At 37.4% G+C, this 20,533-nt stretch overlaps 1 protein-coding gene across 3 annotated transcripts in view; it reads left to right on the forward strand.

Annotated features, from left to right (window-relative positions):
- KIAA0232 (KIAA0232 ortholog) overlaps positions 1-20,533 on the forward strand; it is a 67,418-nt gene that overhangs the window by 34,020 nt on the left and 12,865 nt on the right. For all 3 annotated transcript variants that reach the window (XR_007708172.1, XM_035547202.2, XM_050710245.1), the window contains exons 4-6: positions 10,576-10,642; positions 12,002-12,083; positions 13,459-16,756. Coding sequence is in view for 2 of the 3 variants with exons in the window: in XM_035547202.2 (XP_035403095.1) it covers positions 10,576-10,642; positions 12,002-12,083; positions 13,459-16,756 (3,447 nt within the window). In the remaining variant the exon portion in view is untranslated. The remainder of the gene's footprint in view (positions 1-10,575; positions 10,643-12,001; positions 12,084-13,458; positions 16,757-20,533) is intronic.

Consider the following 20,533-nt stretch of genomic DNA (forward strand, 5'->3'; position numbering starts at 1 on the left):
TAAAATATAAATAAACAATTCTTTCCAATGCCACTTGAAATTTTAACTGTTTCCTGAATCATCTGAAAATGTTTACCTTTTTGTCAAAGCAAAAGAAAAAAGTATCTAATAGGAAGAAGTCGCATGTGTTTGTTACATCTTCATCAATATGCTAAGTAGAAGCTTCTAAAAATCCATCCTGGACTAGGCTAGGCTTAGTCCTCTCAATCAGGTAGGATGCCAGTTAATGTAAATCACCCTCCTTATACGTGCTAATTTTCCTATTTCTTTTAATTCCAGTTATGAGTCTTCCTGTGATCTGAAAGAGTACTGAAAAATACTTTTTTTTTTTTTTTTTCTCTGTGGTCCTTTTTTCCAAAGTAAGTGGATACAGAAATACCAGTATCCTCACCCAGACATGTAACTCATCCAGCCTAACCTCTTCTTTCAACCTTAGCACTGGAGCAAAGCAAGCGAGGTTGAGGTAGTTCCATGATTTGGAACAATCTAAAGAAGTCTAAGTGCACTTAAACTGAAGTGTATTTAATATTGTATTTAAGTGAAAATGCCTAGATTTGATCTGTGTGTGTGTCTGTAGAGTATACAGACACACGTACATGCACACAAAGTTTTCTTTTGTTTTAAAAAAGAAGACGAAAACATTAGGATTCTGCAGCCTGATCTTTTTTAGGGGTGCAAAAGCATGCAGAGAATGAAAGCGTATTGAGGGGTACCAATAACTTATTCTGACTCTCATAGGCAATGCAAGAGATCCAGATACCATAATTTTGATCTTCATACTATATTATTTAAACTAATAATGCGTTGAGAAATTGCCGATAATCTGCCTCCTCCCATTCAATAGTAATCAAAGGCCTGAAAGTTGAGTGATTGCGTCAAGATCTTGTCTGATGTGTGGTAGGGAGAGGAAATCATAAAATAGGTGAAAATTGCCTTGATAAGAGTAAACACTGTTTTGTCGGTCTGTTGTGTGAAGGCTGAAATAAATATTTTGAAAATTTGTTTTTTGTGGATTTTAATTCTTAGGGAGCGTTTTGTTTGGTAGCTTAGTTGTGTTCCTGTTAGAATTCAGTACTGTGTCTCATTAAAAAGAAACAAAACGCAGTAACAACTAATGTTGTAAAACATTAGTCTGAGACAGAAATCCAAGATTCTGGTTATAAATTTTTTATTAAATTTATAATGCAGAAAACAAGCATTTGACGTCACAAAGCCTAAGTTTATTTCTGAAACATTTCCTAAGTTATGCAGTATAACAAGTTAGGGAGGCTGACCAGTTAGCATCACTTGTGTCTCACAGTGGCTGAGTATGTTGTGCACTAAGTATTTTTGTGAGAGAAGACCTGGTTTTGACAAGTACTCTCTGGGACCCATAAGAATGTAAACAGTTTACATACGTATATTTTGAGGACAGTATTTTTTGTGTGACAAGCATTTTGATGTCTCAAGGTGTCGGTTTTTCAAGTGCTGCAGACACTCTTGATGCTGTTAGAAGCAGAAAAGATGCAAGTGCATTGCAACTTACCATAAAATGAAGACAGAAGGACGATGAGAAGAACCTTCAAGACAAGTACTTCAGTGCAGTACTTGCAAACCAGTTGCTATTTTTACTGCCAGTTCTAAAGTTAATTTTTTTCCGAAACACGTGAATGGAATATAAAGAGCAGTTCAAAGAGATGTGCTGAAGAATTTGTTCAAATTCTAAAATGCTCATTAATTATTGACTTTTCATAGAGATCTTATTTTCTTATCCTTCTGAAATGTAGAAGTAATTTAAAAATGTTGCTTTGCAATTAACTGGCAGAGTAAGGATATCCATTCTAATGGAATGCTGGGCTGAAAAAACAACTGCTTAGGACTGAGGAATATCTATGTAAAATTCCTTATTTTTGTCAAAGGACTTTTATCCTGAAAATACTGCCTCAAAATTTGAGTAAAAATAGTAGTTGCTGTCATTATTGAATGACTTTTCGTTGTTGTTCTGTCTGGTACATCTGAAACCGAGAAGGTCAGTTTGTTCGTGTATGGTTTCTGAGATAGGTTTACTTTTTAAACCTCTTAGAAGAAAGTCAGTAAATTGCTTTGGATCTGAATAATGCAACGTGTCAGTAAGAGGACAGAACGCAGTATCTCTGATACCCTGAAGTTTGGCAAGGTGAGTACTGTCTGAGCAAGACTGGAATTCTAGGTTATTTTTTGGAAACTGATACATGTGAGGCTTTTCAGTAGGTGCATTTCCTACTAATAATGTTGAAAACTACTTACGTTACATGTCCCTTGGTCACAAATCCAGGCCTGATCGCCTTTTGACTGACTGTGCTCAGTACAGTGAGCAGATTTGTTATTGAAGTTCCTGTATCATACAGTTCATTCACTGAACATGTGTAGTGTGACATGTGAAAGTCCACCCCGAGATGGTGCTAGAGCTTTAATTAAAGTAATCGGAGTACCTTTATTCTGCTGAACTGTGTGAGGACATTTTAAGGTGTGGGCATGCTGCAGTTTGGAGCATTGGCTTTGCTTGCTTTGAACTATGAGGGAGGATCACCCTTGGGATGGCTGTTACCATACGGGAGCGCTTAGGGGACCCTGTCCTCCACTAGACAAGTTATACCTGGATTGTTGTTTCATGATGTCTCCCCTAGTTTGAATTTCTTAACTCTCAATTTTCTTTGGTTTTACATGCCAACATGCAAAATGTTTGTCCTTCCTGATGAATTCTAAATGGTTAAGTAGTAAACATTTCTGTGCATCTGAGAAGGACGATTGTTGGATTTCTTTTCCAGGAAATTCATAAATACGTCACAACATCAGAGAATATAATCATCCTTCTGGAAGGGCGTATACTATCTGTCTTTAGAACACATAGCATTGTTTAGGAAAGGATTTTTAAATTAGTCAAGATGCTAAGAAGGATTTTAAATGAGATGTATGTTTTAAAAAGTAAAACTGAGCTAGAACTGGTATCACTTTTTTTTTTCTGTGAGATATTGCCGTAGGGTTTTATTATTTCCAACCAGTCATTGTTTCTATACACTAATTTCATTTGTATTGGTTTAAGGGAATTTGTATTGGCTCTGTATTAACCAAATCTGTTGGCTTACAAAACTTATACTAATCTGTGTTGTACTGAATTTGACAGACTGTTAAGCTAGCTATATTTTATAACTTCAGGTACCATATAGAAAACTGAAGTGAATTTGTCTTGACAAGACAATCATCACAGAATAAAATAATGGCAATAAATCAATTCCTTTCTCCTTATGACTTTTGCAGTCCAGTAACATTCATTGTAACATGTATCTGCATTGTTAGGTTACTGAAGCTGCTACCCTGAGTATAATAGTAATTTTCAATGAAGCTGACAAAGTTTTAATTATTCCAATGTTTATACCAGTTTTCTTGATACAGAATAAGTATATATCCAACTGGAAAAGTTCTTCACAGGCACTAAGTCTATATGGAAGTTACATTTAAAAGTTACTTCATCTCACGTGTGCTCCCAACAATAATGGGAGCACAGAGGGGCAAGGGGATTCTTAAGCCAGCAGCTTCTCTGAGAAGTCTGGGAAAGAAAGAAGTTTGTATATGCACATGTCTTGAGGAGAGAAGAAGGTACGCTGTTTCAGATACACAGCCATGGCCATGAGAAAGCTAGAGAGGTCAGTTATGGAATATCAACTTGGGTTTCATCACAAACTTTACTAGATTATGATTTTCCTTAATGTAGAAGAACCGTTTTCCCAAAAAACATAATTGGAGCCAATTATGAATTCTTATTTTAAGTAGAATTTCTATGAATTCTTATTTTAAGTAGTGGATATGGCAGAGTACCTAACAGGGAATTTCCAGGTGTCCCTTCTGCAGTTTACCCTATGCAAAAAATCACTTTTGCATGACTGTTAAAACACACTTTTAAAAGTTTCTCCCATTACATTGGGATACATACAGATAAGAATAGTTCAGCATCTTAAAGCTGAAGTACTGTGATTAAGCAGTAAGTGCTGCTTCCAAGGATACTAAGTCTATTCTGGCTTTGAAGTCAGCATTATTTGTTTACAAGCGATTAATGATGATAACATTTTTTTTCAGAGACAAATCATCCTTTCTCTAAGAAAGAACTTTAATTTCAATGTAGCCCACTTTAGGATTGAGAATCTATAGTGGCTAGAACGTAGCCACTGTAGAGTTAAGTTATTTAACTCTTGTTTAACAGTTCAGCTGGTTTGATAACTCGCATTTAGGGATAATGTGTTCATGTTAAGCCACTTTGAGCTGGTGGTTTGCCTCTTATCTAGAATTACTAAATAATACTTACTGTGATCTCTCTTAGGACGTGGTTTGTAAAGTGGAGAGTAATATTTCTGAAACCTGAGCCTGATTCTAGCTACATGATTTACCTTTCCTAATGCTGTCTTAGTAAAGACGACAGGACTAAGAGAGTTGCAAGAAAGTATTTTTATCTCCTTGTTGGAGTGCTGTTGCTTACATATTGCTTGAAGTTGGATTTCTTTATATTGTGTGTCTTCTAAAGGGAATCAGACATTCCAAGATCACACATCTGTTGAAGATTATTCAGATTATGTATCCATAGCCCCAAAAGAGAAGATAATAAAAACATTTTTTTAGGTTGTTCCAACATCTTCAGTGTAAATCATTATGTATTCAAGTAAAAAGATAAAGATTTTCATCCTTTCTACTGAAAGTACCAACAGTGTTGTTCAAATACATTCTCTAATGTAATCTATCTTATTTTATTAGAGGAAAATACCGAAATGCAAACTGGAGCCTTCTTTTATTCCTTAGAACTCTACAGGGATTGAACCCTCCAGGAGGGATGTTGTTTTGGTGGATTTATTTATTTATATATTTAGCAGTGATCTTGGGGGTGGGGATTTCTTCAGTCCTTCCTATCTCTTGAGTACTTCTTTTGAGAGTACTTTATTGGCAGAGATTCTTGGATTTACTTGGAAATTGGACACCTTTTTTAGCAAGTCCAAATATAACAGTTATCATTTTCTATGCAAGTTCAAATAATAATTCTCCTGCTGAGCCTTAAAACCAGGTCCAGGTAACAGTGACAAGGCTGGCCAGCAATCAGCTTGCTTTTGCAAGACAGCACTAAATTGGCCAGATCATTTAATCTTTCTGTTTATGAACATAGAGATAATGCTTTTTGCTTGTTTTGGTTTTAGACTTTGTGAAACTACTCAGCACACTATATAGTGCTCAGCTTATTTTGGGTGCCCATATTTACAGGACTGTCCTGCTTCCCCACACAGGTGTGTTGTTCTGAAGATCGATTAAAGCTGATGCGGGACATTAAGCACAAAAGGAACACATATCTGAATTTACCGGGAGTTTTTTTCTTGAGTAATAGACCTGCAGACACAGCTTACAGTGGAGATAAACGGAGCGTTCCTCATATAGATGAATAGTAGATCCAAGAATTTTGAGTTTAACTGGAAATTGCTCCATGCAGTTAGCAAGGGAAACAGTAAGTTATTTGTCATATATGTTTAATAAAATTTTTAACCTCAAGAAAATTTATGTACTATGGCAGTAACTGGAGGAAATTTCAGGAGTTTGGGAGGCAGTGAAGATGCTTGTTTTTAGTTAGCCCTCTCTTCTTGTGTGCTCCTGTCCCCTTGACCATTGATTGGCAAGTTACAGTCTGCTCTCATCCTGGAAGCAGTCTGAGGTGCTTATTGCAGCTACTTTTTATTGAACATCAATTTAAGAAAGGCAACCTTGTGACTCTTTTTTTCAGACTTCTACAAAAAATAAAAATGTGAGACGTATATACCTATAACGAGGTGTACCGTACCGTACCAAAATTTTAGAAAATGAAACCATAGACTTCTATCTAGCTCTCTTCATCCTACAAAATATAGAAATAGATGTGTGGTTGCAGTGAATCACATCTTGTGTCTTATTCAGTTCACGTGGCTTAACAGCTGATTCATATGGAATAGCTACCTAATCCTTCGCTTGGTGACAGGCTGTATGCCAAGAAAACAACCCCGATGCATTACAACCAAAGTACATCTTGGTCTGGAGAGTCTGACCTGGTAAAAGAATGATTTGAAACTATGGATATATTGATTAACCTTAATTTCTAGATTGTTTGAACTCGTTCTGTGAAAGAAGTGTCAGAATTCTGCTCCAGATGACCCTGCATGAGCAGGGGTTTGGACCACATGAACTCCATAGGTACTTTCAAACCTGCACAGTTCAGTGAGTCTCTGAAATGTGATGAAAACGTGAAAGTGAAATGAGGACTTGTTTCAAAAATATAAGCTAGAAAGCACTTTAAAAAAGAAAAAGAAAAAAGAAAACATGATTTTTTTTTTTGGTTGTTATACTGAAGTGTAATGCTTCTCTTTCCAAAGAGCTTGAAGAGGAACAAGGAACTTTCCTCATACCTTACAGGCCTCAAGTAACAAGCCATGTTTAGTAAATAATCCAGGGTACACAGTTCGAAGCTTCTGGAGGAAGGTATTAACTTAGGTTAAGCTAGAAGGTGGGGGGGGAGGGGGGGGGGGAATGCCACAACCTTTGCCTTATGAGTTGTGTAACCTGATGGAATTTTTCTGTTTCTGCAGATAAGTTATGGTACATCAGATTTGGAAAGCTCATTCTGAATGAACTTTTTTTTTCCTTTGACATGTTTTCTCCTTTTTTTTGTCCAGAGTTTTTGGCAGTTCCTTACGTACAAATCTGCAGAATTATGTATGTATTTGCCTGGCATTTTTGTGGATGGAAGTGTGCAAGCCATAACTAGATGACATTACATGGGCTGCAGAACCAGTAGAAAAGCAAAATTCTGTTGATCTGTGCTATCCTCAGTTCTGTAGAATAACCACATGAAATAATAGTGGTGCTAGAACATTTGTGATCAAATTCGGGGGAAAATAAAGGCATTAAATCTTCAGGACAGTGACTGTGTGGTGCTTGTTTGCAGCCTTCAGAAGTAATCTGCTAGCGGAGATAAAGGTCAGCAAGAATTGAAGTGGTAGGGCCTAATGTTAACAGCTTCATCCTAAAAGCTCTCAGAGCGTTAGAAGCCAGAGTCCACTGCTACATAGGCAACAGTTTTTAGTGGACTCTAATTTTGTGTACATGATTATATTTTGTTTCCATGGTTCACAATTCATTACATCGATTATTTTGAATTTATAAAAGAATTTCTGAAGTAATTAAATTTACAGATTTAGTATCTTCTGGGAACTTTTTCCCCAGTTTTACAGGGGCGCAAACATACGTTCAAAAGCAACTTAGTTGCTGGAAGCTTGTCGTCTCTGACTGCTCAGTTTGAAAAGCAGAGCATGTTAAAAATCTTCAAGTTTTGTCATTGCCTATGCATACTTTCGGATGCATGTGTCTATACACGTTTGTATGCAATATTATATTGCAGTATTACATGCAGTATGTGTAAATACTTTTATATTTACCTATAAACAGTGAGCTTTGCTTTTTTTTAATTGCTCTCATTCCTCATTATGCAGAACTACATTAATTTGCCTCTGAACGTTGGTCCGTAAGCAAGGCTATTAGAGAGCGTCCTATAACTGTAGCAGTCAGATTGACTGTTCTTTTCATGCTGGGTGAGTTCAGAAGCTTAATTTATCTATTAGCACAGTCGTTCCTGTGCCAGTAATATAACACCTCTCCTTTATGTAAGCCTTCCCTTGTCTCAGCCAGCTGATGAAAAGCCAAAAAGCACAGCTTTTGGTGGAACTGGATGTAAGTTAAAGCAGAGGAAAGAAATAGGATGTTTGAAAAAGTAGAATAGAATAAAAATGTGTGGAGGAGGATTTGAGCAAAATGTAAGTATGAATTTTAAAGAAAAAAAAAATGATGCTGCCTTTTGTAGTTGGAATGAGAGCAAAGGGTTAGTGGAAATCTGGGTCAATAGTTTAAATAATCTCACAGGTGATCATGAGATTTAAGCTTTTCATGTTGGAATTACAAAAGCAATCCTAATTAAGTGCTAAGACTTCCACATTGGAAAGTACTTTTAAGATACTCTAGTATTTTTCCTGTTTGGGGACTGTCTTTAAATTTAAACCTAAGCAAAGCACTTCAGGCAGATCACCTAATTTTGTGAAGGCAGTGCCTGAAATATCCTGCTTTCTGGCACTGGGATTGCTGCAACTACAATGCATTAACTTAAACAATGAAAAATTACATTTAATAAATCACATATTCAGCCAAGAACATGGTCATATATAGAATAGTTGCTGTGGCATTTGCTTCATTGTCTGCAGCCTGTTTTTACATACTGCAGCAAGAGGTTGAGTAAGTGGTCTCTAGAGACTTGGCATTCTGCACAGTGCCGCCTTTTTTTTTTTTCCCTTTTAACCTAGCACTAGCTACATAGGAGTGCTATGCAGGACAGCATGCAGCGTGTCAGCTGACTCAAGTATTAGTTTCATGGTACGGGAGGAAATGAAGTGTTTGATACGAAAAGTTTTCCCTTCTTCAGTGTAATGGTGAGCATATCGTTGCTGTTTTGTGTTGATTTTTTTGATTTGACAAGATGGTGTAGACTCCCTTCCTTAACTTTCTTATATTGCTTAGGTTTTGAGCATTTGCTACAAGTGTCTGCTCAGTTAGAGGGTTCAGAGAGCTAGGCAAAAACAAGGCCAGCTCCTCCTCTGTTGCCCTTTTGCGGGGAGGAAGGGGGAGTCAGAAGTGATAAAGGTATAAACTGACAATTATTACAGCTACATAGGTTTATCCATTTTACTATGCTGCTTAGCTCTTTCTAAATAATATGATTTCTGCTAGTAAATTTACTGATATAGAACATATCTTCTAATGCTTAATATTGCTAAGTCATCCTCAGTTAAGTACGTGGCATAAAGTTTTATATTTTAGACTTCAGTGCAGCAATGCTGATGCAAACAGAAAATTGCTTTCTCACTTGACTGCAAATAATTAACATTTAGAGGTTAGCATTAAGTCAGTGATTCAGTATATGATTTTTCAAGTGCGTTTCTGACGGATTTAAACAAGCTGGTTTCACTGTATAATTTCATATTCCCTTTTCCGTAAAATTTACTTGTGCTTTAACATCATTTATTCACGTTTCTTAGCAATTTCTAGCCAGTGGGCAGGAGAAAGAAGGAACTCCTAGACCTTGGAAAAACAAAATCTGCCACGACAGTGACACAGCAAATCTTAAACTTCTTTTTATGCATTTCTTTACCTTGACGTGTTGTTCATGTTACTTCTGGAAAGCGTGCAAATTCCCTGACTATATGCACACAAGATCATGCTAAATTCAGGTGAGGTAGTTCTGTAGGAGGGTTTGTAGCAGTCTGTCTCCAGGTGGGATGGGGACAAGATGCTGGAGCTGTTAGTTGGGAAAACTGTGTATAGGGTACAAGAAGCTGCCCAAGTCTCCGTAGTTAGCACTCCCAGCTGTGAGGTAATGGGAAGGGGGCTTCCCACGTCCTCCTCACGTGTTTCAGATTGCCTTTTTGCTGTGATTCCAGCCTTCTGTTTGCAGTTGGAAAAGTGCAGTGTAATCTCCAAATGTGGCCCCTGCATATCGAAATAATAGCACAGTGCTCACCTCACCTGGTTTTCTTCCAAAAGGAATTAACATTCCAGGCTGTAGGTTGGTATTCAGTATTTCACTAACTGGCATGCAAGTTTAATTCTATTAGAATAGCGTGGTGTTTTCTCCAGTGGGACAGTTGGCAGCACACTGTCCTGCTTTATGTGAGTGTTTCTTTCAGTGTTTTGCTGCTCTCGTACTGCTGCTTTATCTAGAACTGCTCACAAGTGTAGGTAGATAGTAAAAGCAGAAAAATGCATGTGCAAATAGCATTGAAATTGGATTTAAAAGGAAACTTGAATGTAAAGGTTTATGTGTGGGAATAGAGGAGGAGAATAGAGGGTGATAAGGGAAGATGAATAAGCTATTTCTCCCTCTGTTCTCCGAAGCAAACAACACAATGTTTTAAAATAAGTAAAAATAAAAAATTGGGCATTGCAAACTGACCGAGCAATGAGATGTTTTGTATGAAGATACTTCGGGAACTTTTCCTCTCCGTCCTTGCTAAATACCTTTTCGTAGTGTTCTACTTTTCACCTTCATTTCTGATTTTCTGTGTCCTTTTTAACAGTGCCTTTCTTGCAGGTGTAAATTGTGCAGCAAAAAGGGTCAGGCTTAGCTGTTTGAAATGTGTCTCAGTGATGAGCTGATTCTGGGACTTTTATCCTGAGACACTCAGCAAAACCAGGTGATACAGGACAGTAAATATGATGATGTAGTTTGCAAAACCTTGGATATACGGTAATTTGTGACTTGCAGTTTGAATGTATTCACTTGTTTTGTGGAATCGTTTTTACGTCTGATTAATGCATTTACAGGAATGGATTTATAACTAGGAATAATTTTTCTTGCTTTTTAATGCGTATTTACCATGCAAAAATACATGGCTGCCAAGATATGTTTACTCTATCGATGTCTTTGTATAAAATGAATATTCTTTTATTTTTGGTAAGCTATATTTTCTATTTTTTCCCTTTTTTGTGGTTTTGTTTTTTGTTATTGTGCAGAGCTCTGGGATTGAAACTTTAGTGGAGGAGCTTTGCTCCAGACTGAAAGACCTTCAGAGTAAGCAAGGTAAGGAATAAATCTTGAAACTTTTGAGGCTGTATATTGTATTTACTAACTGTATACCCTTCTGAGATTTGGGAGAAGAGGGGATGGGCTGTTACTTCAGTAGCTCTTCCTTTAGGCCATGCAATTTAAAAATACGCTGAATAATTTAATTCAAATAGTTTAAACAATTGTATACTGGTATGCTTTATTTACCTAAGAAATAGCCATTCACAAAGGGAATTCTTGTGAAAAGAAGTAACTGTTCAAAAGAAGTAACTGTCCAGCTAGGCATGCTTTTTTAGTAAATATTCCATATTCAGCATTGTCTCTTCCCGCCAAAAGAAATTAAAATAAAGTGGGCTTGATTCTTTTCCTTTTCTATATTGATATTTGCAAAGAACAGCTATTCTTGTGAAAATCATCCAAGTAGCTGTCACAGAGGTGTACTTAAAATCCCTGGTCTTTAGGGGAGTGGTAATGAGGATATTATGTTCCCAAGTGTATGGCAGGGAGCATAATATAAAATTATGTCTCCAATGGAAGTTCATTGCACTTAAATGTTTGTTCAGGCACAAAGCAGCAGCCTTTGGCACCTTACAGTAAAAATAATATGGGTCCGGTGTAGTATAGATAGCAATGAAGAATAAGTATTTGCCTGCGTAAAGCATAATTTTAGCTGTTTCAATTCCCTTTTTATGTTTTTAAACAGTAATCACTAGTCTCTCGCTATTTCATAGTGCTGTGATACTTGCTTGTTGAGCCAAAGTGATGCAGACCATTTATTTAGAAAAAAAGTTGAATTTGTCTGCATCTTTCAGCATTTTTATTTTTTGTATTTTATATATTTTATATTAATAGAAATAAAAATCAGTAGAGTCACCTCTCACACAGGAAATATGCTTTTATATCCACACAAAACACAGCAATTACTGCCAGGGTACTTTCTTTTGGTGAAATATTTGAGAAATTAGGTGTAACTATTCATAAAAATGCTTAGTTAAAGAAATTGTGGTTTTGTTTTGCTTTGTTTTTGTTATATGTAGCAATGTAAGGAGGGGATAAGGTTTTTGAATATGAAATAACTAAAAAAAAAACTCCATAGGAAGTCTCCTAGTGGGGGCATTGTTAACTGCGAAAAGGCCTGCTGCTAGCCTGTCATGTTTGAAATTTGTGGGGTTTAGTGAGACAACTGTGGAAAACTTGAATCTTTGATTTCTTGAGACTTCTGTATGCATAACACTCAGACCATGCTTTGTTCTGTTATTTATAGTGTTTTATGAAAAAAAGCTGCACGCCCTTGTGCTTTTTGTTAGACTGTTATAAAATGCATTGGAGTTTTGAATTTTTCTGTTAAGCATTTGGAATTTTTTTCCAAAACAGAGGAGAAGATTCACAAAAAGTTAGAAGGCTCTTTGTCTCCTGAGACTGATTTATCTCCCACAGCAAAGGATCAAGTAGAAATGTATGTTGTTGTTGTTTGTTATCTTAGACCATTCTCTCTTCTATCCTTTTACACCCATATTTTAAAACGGTGAAGTTAACTTAGTGGTAAATCTGGAGCTTTTTGGATATTAAGCAATACTTCTTTTTTTCCTGCCATCCTCTTTTGTTCATCTTAAATATTTAAGCATAATCATTTAGTGTCATAGGCTAGTTTAATTTCTGGCAAGTCTGTACTACTTCGTTTTGCTGCCTTCTTTTGGCTATATGCAGAACTCAAACCATACTGTATTTTGGTTTCCTTGAGACCAAGTCAGCTAGGCAAATTAAAAGCCCTTAAAATGGTATTAATTGACACATTTCAGGGAGAGAATCAGTTTTCTGTCTTCAGAACTCTGTCTTCTGTTGCAGAAATGGGAAACTGCAACTCTTTATAACCCTTAAATTCTTTATAACCAAAGTGGTCTCCTGATAACCAAGTACCTGAGCCTGGTGTTCTTGTACCCAGGAGCTTTATCGTTGTCTTCTCTTGGAGATATGACTGTCTGTATCTTTTACTAACAACCATTGCTAGCAACAGTCTAGTCCAAGCGTTGCTATATGGATGCTACTTCTTCAGGGAGCTGATTGTGCTGACGCTTAACTTGACTGACTTCTTGTTTTTAAAAACAATATTGAAATACATGAGAATTGGTATAAATCTCTTTACTGCCAAACACATGCTGCTTTCATGTGGCAGAAAAACATTTTTTAATCTCGTCCCTGTTGGACAAAGCTGTGATGCGTCTTAAACTACTGTATAACTATACTTTCTTGCAATAACTAAGACTTTTTTTAGAATTTGGAGCTTATTGTCTGTCTATGCAAAACCATGTTGATGATTGATTTCTGCAGTAACTTTTTTTTTTTTTAATAACTGAAAGAACAAGCTATGTAGAAGCTAACAGTTCGTGTTTTACAAAGGAGAACTAACTGGCCACTGAAATTCAGAACTGAATTGACTGAGAATCAAAACTTCCTCATTTATACTTTAAACTGAACACACGTAAGACTGGTATAGCAAATTGCTACGTTATCTAATAAATTTGGAGTCAGGCCTTCAGTGTTCTAAGCATTCACAATTTCTGTCTATGATGAAATTTAATACTTCCTAGAACTGGGATTGTTTTACTTTGCTGTGTATTTTTAATCATTTATAAGTACTTCTAAAGTTATCTTAATCTCCCCTTTGTTGTCATTCAAATAAACAGTGCTAAGAGTGGAATGTGTGTAAGTAGAACAAACTAGATTTTTTTTGACAATCGTATTGGTAGTGATTTGATGTGTTTCTACCTTCTAATTTTAATGCCTGTCTGAAGTTCAAAGATACGAATGTCACCTTTTTGTATTGTTTTCAGGTACTATGAAGCATTTCCTCCTCTTTCTGAAAAGCCAGTTTGCCTGCAGGAAATTATGACTGTGTGGAATAAATCCAAAGTATGCTCTTACTCTAGCTCCTCATCTTCATCCACTGCTCCACCAACTAGCACGGATACATCTTCTCCAAAGGACTGCAATAGTGAAAGTGAAGTAACGAAAGATAGAAGTAATAAAGTACCTGCCACTGTACATGAAAGAACCCAGCAGAAGAAAAGTAGAAATGAGAAAGAAAACAAGTTTAGTAACAATGCTGTTGAAGATAAGCCTGTTTTGTACAAAAAGCAAGTCCGACATAAGTCTGAGGGAAAGATGCGTCCTCGCTCCTGGTCTTCTGGATCCAGTGAGGCTGGCTCAAGTTCTAGTGGTAATCAAGGTGAATACAAGGCATCGATGAAATGTATAAAAGTAAGACATAAAACGAGAGAGGTTCGAAACAAAAAGGGGCGTAACGGGCAAAGCAGGCTTGCAGTGAAATCTGGTGAAAAGGCTGATAGAAAAGTCCACAGCGGAAGCAGTAGCAGCAGTAGCAGTGGGTCCATCAAACAGCTGTGCAAAAGAGGTAAAAGGCCATTAAAAGAAATTGGAAGAAAAGAAGCTGGCGGTAATGATGGAAAAGATTTGTATTTAGACAGCAGAAATGAAAAGGAATATAAAGAAGAACCATTGTGGTATACTGAGCCGATCACAGAGTACTTTGTTCCTCTTAGCAGGAAAAGCAAGCTGGAGACTACGTACCGCAACCGAGAAGATATATGTGGCGTAACATCAGAGGCTGTAGAAGAGTTGTCTGAATCAGTGCATGGTCTTTGTATTAGCAACAATAATATTCATAAAACATACCTCGCAGCAGGTACTTTCATCGATGGTCACTTTGTAGAAATGCCTGCAGTTCTAAATGAGGATATTGACCTCGCTGGGACCTCAATTTGTTCTCAACCGGAGGACGACAAATATTTAGATGATGTTCATCTATCAGAACTAACGCACTTCTATGAAGTGGATATTGATCAATCCATGTTGGATCCTGGTGCCTCAGATACGATGCAAGGGGAGAGTCGGATTTTAAATATGATTCGACAAAAGAGTAAAGAAAAAACTGATTTTGAGGCAGAATGTTGCATAGTGTTAGATGGAATGGAGTTGCAAGGGGAAAGTGCAATATGGACAGATTCGACCAGCTCTGTTGGTGCTGAAGGGTGGTTCTTGCAAGACCTTAGTAATTTAGCTCAATTTTGGGAGTGCTGTTCATCTTCTAGTTCTGGTGATGCGGATGGGGAAAGTTTCGGAGGAGATTCTCCTATCAGATTCTCCCCCATCTTAGACAGCACAATGCTTAATTCACATATGCTTGCTGGCAATCAAGAGCTCTTTTCAGATATTAATGAAGGGTCTGGTATAAACTCTTGTTTTTCAGTGTTTGAAGTGCAATGCAGTAACTCTGTTTTACCATTTTCTTTTGAAACACTCAACTTGGGAAATGAAAATGCAGATTCTAGTAGCACTGGTAATATTCTTGGGAAAACACAGTCTAGATTGCTAATATGGACCAAAAATAGTGCCTTTGATGAAAATGAACACTGTTCCAATCTTTCAACAAGAACTTGTAGTCCATGGTCACACTCAGAAGAAACACGTTCAGATAATGAGACTTTAAATATTCCATATGAAGAATCCACGCAATTTAATGCAGAAGATATTAATTATGTAGTTCCTAGAGTGTCTTCAAGTTATGTAGATGAAGAAATTCTAGACTTTTTGCCAGAAGAAACCTGCCAGCAACAAGCTAGAACTTTAGGAGAAATGCCCACTTTGATTTTCAAAAAAAAATCTAAGCTAGAATCTGTCTGTGGTATTCAGCTAGAACAAAAAGCAGAAAGTAAAGACTATGAAACTACACAAGGGTGTAGTGAAAGCAGTCCACATGGAGATGGCTACAGCTCAGGGGTTATTAAAGATATTTGGACAAATATGACAGACAGAAATTCTGCAGCAATGGTAGAAATAGAAGGAATAGAAGATGAATTGTTTTCAACTGATGTAAATAACTATTGCTGCTGTTTGGATACAGAAGCAAAAGTTGAAACCCTCCAGGAGCCCAATAAAGCAGTGCAGAGATCAGAGTATCACCTTTGGGAAGGTCAAAAAGAGAATTTAGAGAAGAGAGCCTTTGTCTCAAATGATTTATCAAAAGTAGATGGTGGTGACTATACAACACCATCGAAACCTTGGGATGTTAACCAAGATAAAGAAAACTCTTTTATACTTGGTGGTGTGTACGGGGAGCTGAAAACATTTAACAGTGATGGAGAATGGGCGGTGGTGCCACCTAGTCACTCAAAAGGGAGCTTATTACAATGTGCAGCTTCTGATGTGGTGACGATAGCTGGTACAGATGTTTTTATGACTCCAGGTAACAGCTTTGCCCCTGGTCATAGGCAATTGTGGAGGCCATTTGTATCATTTGAACAGAATGAGCAATCGAAGAGTGGAGATAATGGATTAAATAAGGGTTTCTCTTTTATCTTCCATGAAGACTTACTGGGAGCTTGTGGTAACTTTCAAGTTGAAGAACCAGGGCTTGAGTACTCATTCTCTTCCTTTGACCTGAACAATCCATTTTCTCAAGTTCTTCATGTAGAGTGTTCGTTTGAGCCAGAAGGAATTGCATCTTTCAGCCCTAGTTTTAAACCTAAGTCAATTCTGTGCTCTGATTCAGACAGTGAGGTTTTACACCCCAGGATATGTGGTGTTGATCGAACGCAGTACAGGGCTATACGGATTTCTCCGAGGACTCACTTTCGCCCAATTTCTGCATCTGAACTTTCTCCAGGTGGTGGAAGTGAGTCAGAATTTGAGTCAGAAAAAGATGAGGGAAGTATTGCTGTCCCTTCTCAAGTAGATGTGTTTGAGGATCCGCAAGCAGATCTCAAACCTCTGGAAGAAGATGCAGAAAAGGAAGGGCATTATTATGGAAAATCAGAGCTTGAATCTGGAAAATTCCTTCCCAGATTAAAAAAGTCTGGAATGGAGAAGAGTGCACAAACATCATTGGATTCCCAAGAAGAATCGGCTGGGATGTTGCCAGTAGGAAACCAAGATCCATGTTTAGAATGCAGTATGAAAGAATCCCTAGATGGGAGGGCGATGGAGAGCTCTAAAGTAAACTGCAGAATAGTGGAGCCACGTGAGGAGACTAGCAGGTTTTGCAGTTGTAAAGCAGGGTGCCATTTCCCCACATACGAGGATAATCCTGTTTCTTCAGGAGAGCTTGAAGAGGTATGTGGATGTGTAAAATTATGGAATTTGCAGCTAACAGCTGATAACCAGCAGTTCATCATGTGACAGTTCAATTTAAATGATTGTAATTGTATAGCTCTCTAGAAAAATGTAGTCCTATAGAAACACAGGAGGTTCTGCCTGAACATCAGGAAACACTTTTTTGCTGTGAGGGTGACCAAGCGATGGCACGGGTTGCCCAGAGAGGTTGTGGAGTCACCCTCCTTGGAGGTACTCAGAAGCCGTCTGGACATGGTCCTGGTCAACCTCCTCTTGGTGGCCCTGCTTCAGCAGGGGGGTTGGACACGATGGCCTCCAGAGGTCCCTTTGAACCTTGATCATTCTGTGGTTCTGTGAAAAAAATAACCATCTTCAGGAGTTACAGTGTCATCTTGCATAGCTTTAGAAATATATGCATGTGTACACTCATGTGACTTTAAGATCTGTTTACCTTAGGTTTTTATTTTTTCCTGATTTACATATGTTAAAATGTGCATAAATTTTGAATAGTGAGATATTACTGATTTTGATTCAAGTCTATTTTAAAATACTGAAGAGGAAAATATGAAGTCGGTCTTTTCAATATGAATTTCAACATGAATTGTAATTACTTCCAAGTAGAAGACTATGGAGTTGGATTACCGCATGTAAACTTAAGCAAAGAAGGGTTTCTAGAAAGGTTTAATTAATCTGAAAAATAAAGTGTTCTCCTGTTGGTGTTAGACACAAAAAGAAACAAAACACGGATGCAAAACGTACATTGCTACTGCAGCACTGTAAGGAGGCCTCAGTCTAACTAAGACTTAAGCTCAGAATTTTGTTTCAGGTCATTGTAGTCATAGGTTAAGTAACGATCAAGAGCAAAAACTCTTCCAGACATAAATAGCCAAGTCTTTCTTGCTGTTCGTTCCCTTTGCCCTTGAGGGGAAAATAATAATAAAAAAAAATTGACCTGCAAATCATTTCACTGAGTGGCCAGCTCAGAGAAATTGTCTGGTTAGTTAGCAGTTGGATCTTACACTCTCTTTTCCTCTTCAGTCTCTTCTTACGCATACTTGGCAGTTGTAGCACCTCTATTGGGAAGGCATTCTTTTATGCTTTTAACTGGAGAGTTGTGCCTTGCTTGTGTTGTGCTGACTGTATGCTCCTCAATTACAAGTTTGAAATGCTAATTCATATATGGGAAAGCTAACCATTTTCTCGCTAAAACTAAAGCTAACCTTTTTGTTGAATGAAAACAGTTCCTTATTTTGCTTCTTCCCCATTTGTTTCTTCTTTCACTCACCTTTAAATTAATTACTATTACTGCTTCTCTTACCAGTGTCAGTAAGCCGTTGTCTGCTGCTTGTACAAGAAAATCAAATAATTGTGGTTCCTGCTTCCCTGGAGTCTGGGGATTTTCTGTGTTTGTGCCAGGCCTTGCAATAAAAGTTACCAAAAAAACATGAGTAAACTTAGGCTGTATGTCAGAAGAGATTCTGGAACTTACCTTTTACTGGGCAAACAGAATCTAGCTTTATCATACAGTAGGGCATAATAAATGAATAAATGGTATAATGCACTTATCTGTGATAGTGAGAGACTGAAGTTCCTTCCAGCCTCTTTACAGATCTCCTTTCTGGTTGCTTGGTGCTCCACAAGGATGCTTATTCTCATCTTTTCTTCAACTGCTTACCCATACAAGAAAGTAGTACGTTTCTGGTATAGGATAAGAAGTTTACAGTGGTTTACAGAGTTTATAGTAGCTATAAGGCTTGGAAAAAAAACTTAGTTACCGATTACTGGTCAGAAATTTCCAGTATTCTGTTTTGCTTAAGTTCCCTACAACAAGACGCAAGCCAACTGCTTCCTGTGTTCAGGTCACGTAATTTTTTAGTAATTTTCATAGCTTCAAAATTAAAAGCTACTGTTAAGTACAAAGGGCCAGTAACTATCTTGGCAGTCTGTACTCCAATTTGGTTTGAAATTAAGCTCTTCCTAGGGGGCTTGAGGAGCTTCATTACAACTTAAACTCAGAAAGACTGGGTTAACCAGCCCTCCTATATCTAGTGTGTCTCAAGAGGATGTGTATGCACTCTGAGCTTTCCTAAGAGCCATTAGTGTGCATCTGAAGTTAATTGGCTTTTTGGTTTGAGAACGGTTATCTACGTTTATTTATGGAGTTATATCTATTTGTAAAAGAGAAGCTTTATAAGCATTAAAACAATACATTCTAATGTGTTGGTTATGAAGTAAACTTTAGTCAGTAAAGATGATGATTTTGTGCCCAGGAATGGGTGTCATACAATTAGATCTTCTACATGTGAACTTTCTGTAAGAGTAGTAGTATTTTCATGGGTGTTAAATTCAGTATAAAATATGTAGAATTAGAACAGTTTAGGAGAGGCATTCCTCTTTGACACCCCATATGTATATGCACAGGAAAAAGTTTTAAGTTGAGCAGAGGCTTGAAGAGAATTGACTGATTAGTAGAGATTAATACTTGTAAATTCATTTTAAATGAGGCTTTCATGCTTTGTTTTATTGACTTCTGATAACATTTAAATGTATTGTTTTAACTCGCTGTTACCCAACAAAGTTTGAGTTGTGTTCTGAGATACGGGTTTCTCCAACGTTTTGCATAAGTAATGGACTTGAAAATACTAATGTAGACCACAGGGTAATAGCGGCTGAGTATGTTTTGTGTCACATTAACTTGAATTATATACATGCTGTGCAAATATACATCTTGGAATACCTTCTATTTATAAGAATGTATGAGAATCTTGTTGAGTTTCCTCCCTCGTACCTTCTTTAGTAGCATACCTTCTTTAGCAGAGCACTTCTTCAGGATTATAGCGTGTTTTGCGGCAGGAATTTGGTGATAGATCCTGGAGAAGTTATTCAAAATTGAATTATATTTATATACTTAGCCTTAAGATTTAGCTTAAAAGAAAATAAAAATGGGGGCGGAGGGTTGGGGGACACTGAGGTACAATCCTTTTTCTTCCAAGTAAATGCTCTTACCACGTAGCTCTGGAGTAGTGGGTAAGTATGCACTGTGGTCCAGTTAATGGTCTATAACTAATAACACTGAAACTCTTACCAATAAATGTTATATGGACTCTGATCTAGTAGTTGTGCCTAAGAATGCTTATACTGCTGAGTTCTTGACATAGATAAAGGAACTTGTGGGTTCTGTTGGGATCATTACCAAATTTCTGAGGTCTGAACATGCCAACAGTGCCTGTGAGGCTAGGAAATTTGACTGGCAAAGGCACTTAAGTGTTTATGGTTCTTGCGACTAAATTGGTGTGTTAGATTTGGTGAGGTGCTGTGTTTGGAGTACTGTGATGCCAGTATCTAACTGCTGTAGGAAGGGCGAGTGGAAGAGGAAGGGAGGAGGGGTACCTTACATACGTTGGTTCTGAGAATAGTGTATGGGGTAACCTGCTGCAAACCACTACGGAGGTTCACAGGAGAGACAGGTGGAAAAGCACAGAGTCATCAATATACAAAGCAAAGTACTGCTTTGTAAAAGGGATAGTAATCGTGGGGCTATCTGAGAAAGGATTGGTCCAGATAGTTCTGATATGTGCAGATCATGGCAGATGATGAAAACAGCTACAGAGACTGTAGGCTCTTAACTTTCTGATTAATAAGACGTAATTTGTTGAGATTTTGAAAGATGAAAGCCTCTGGTAGGAGAGGGACCCTAAAAAGATGGAGTTCACAGTGTTGGTTTAAAAGTCATGATGAAAAAATAAGGTATGAAGTAAGCCAAAAAGGTAAAGGTTT

This window comes from Cygnus atratus, chromosome 4 (genome assembly GCF_013377495.2).
Source record: "Cygnus atratus isolate AKBS03 ecotype Queensland, Australia chromosome 4, CAtr_DNAZoo_HiC_assembly, whole genome shotgun sequence".
Lineage (NCBI taxonomy): Eukaryota > Metazoa > Chordata > Aves > Anseriformes > Anatidae > Cygnus > Cygnus atratus.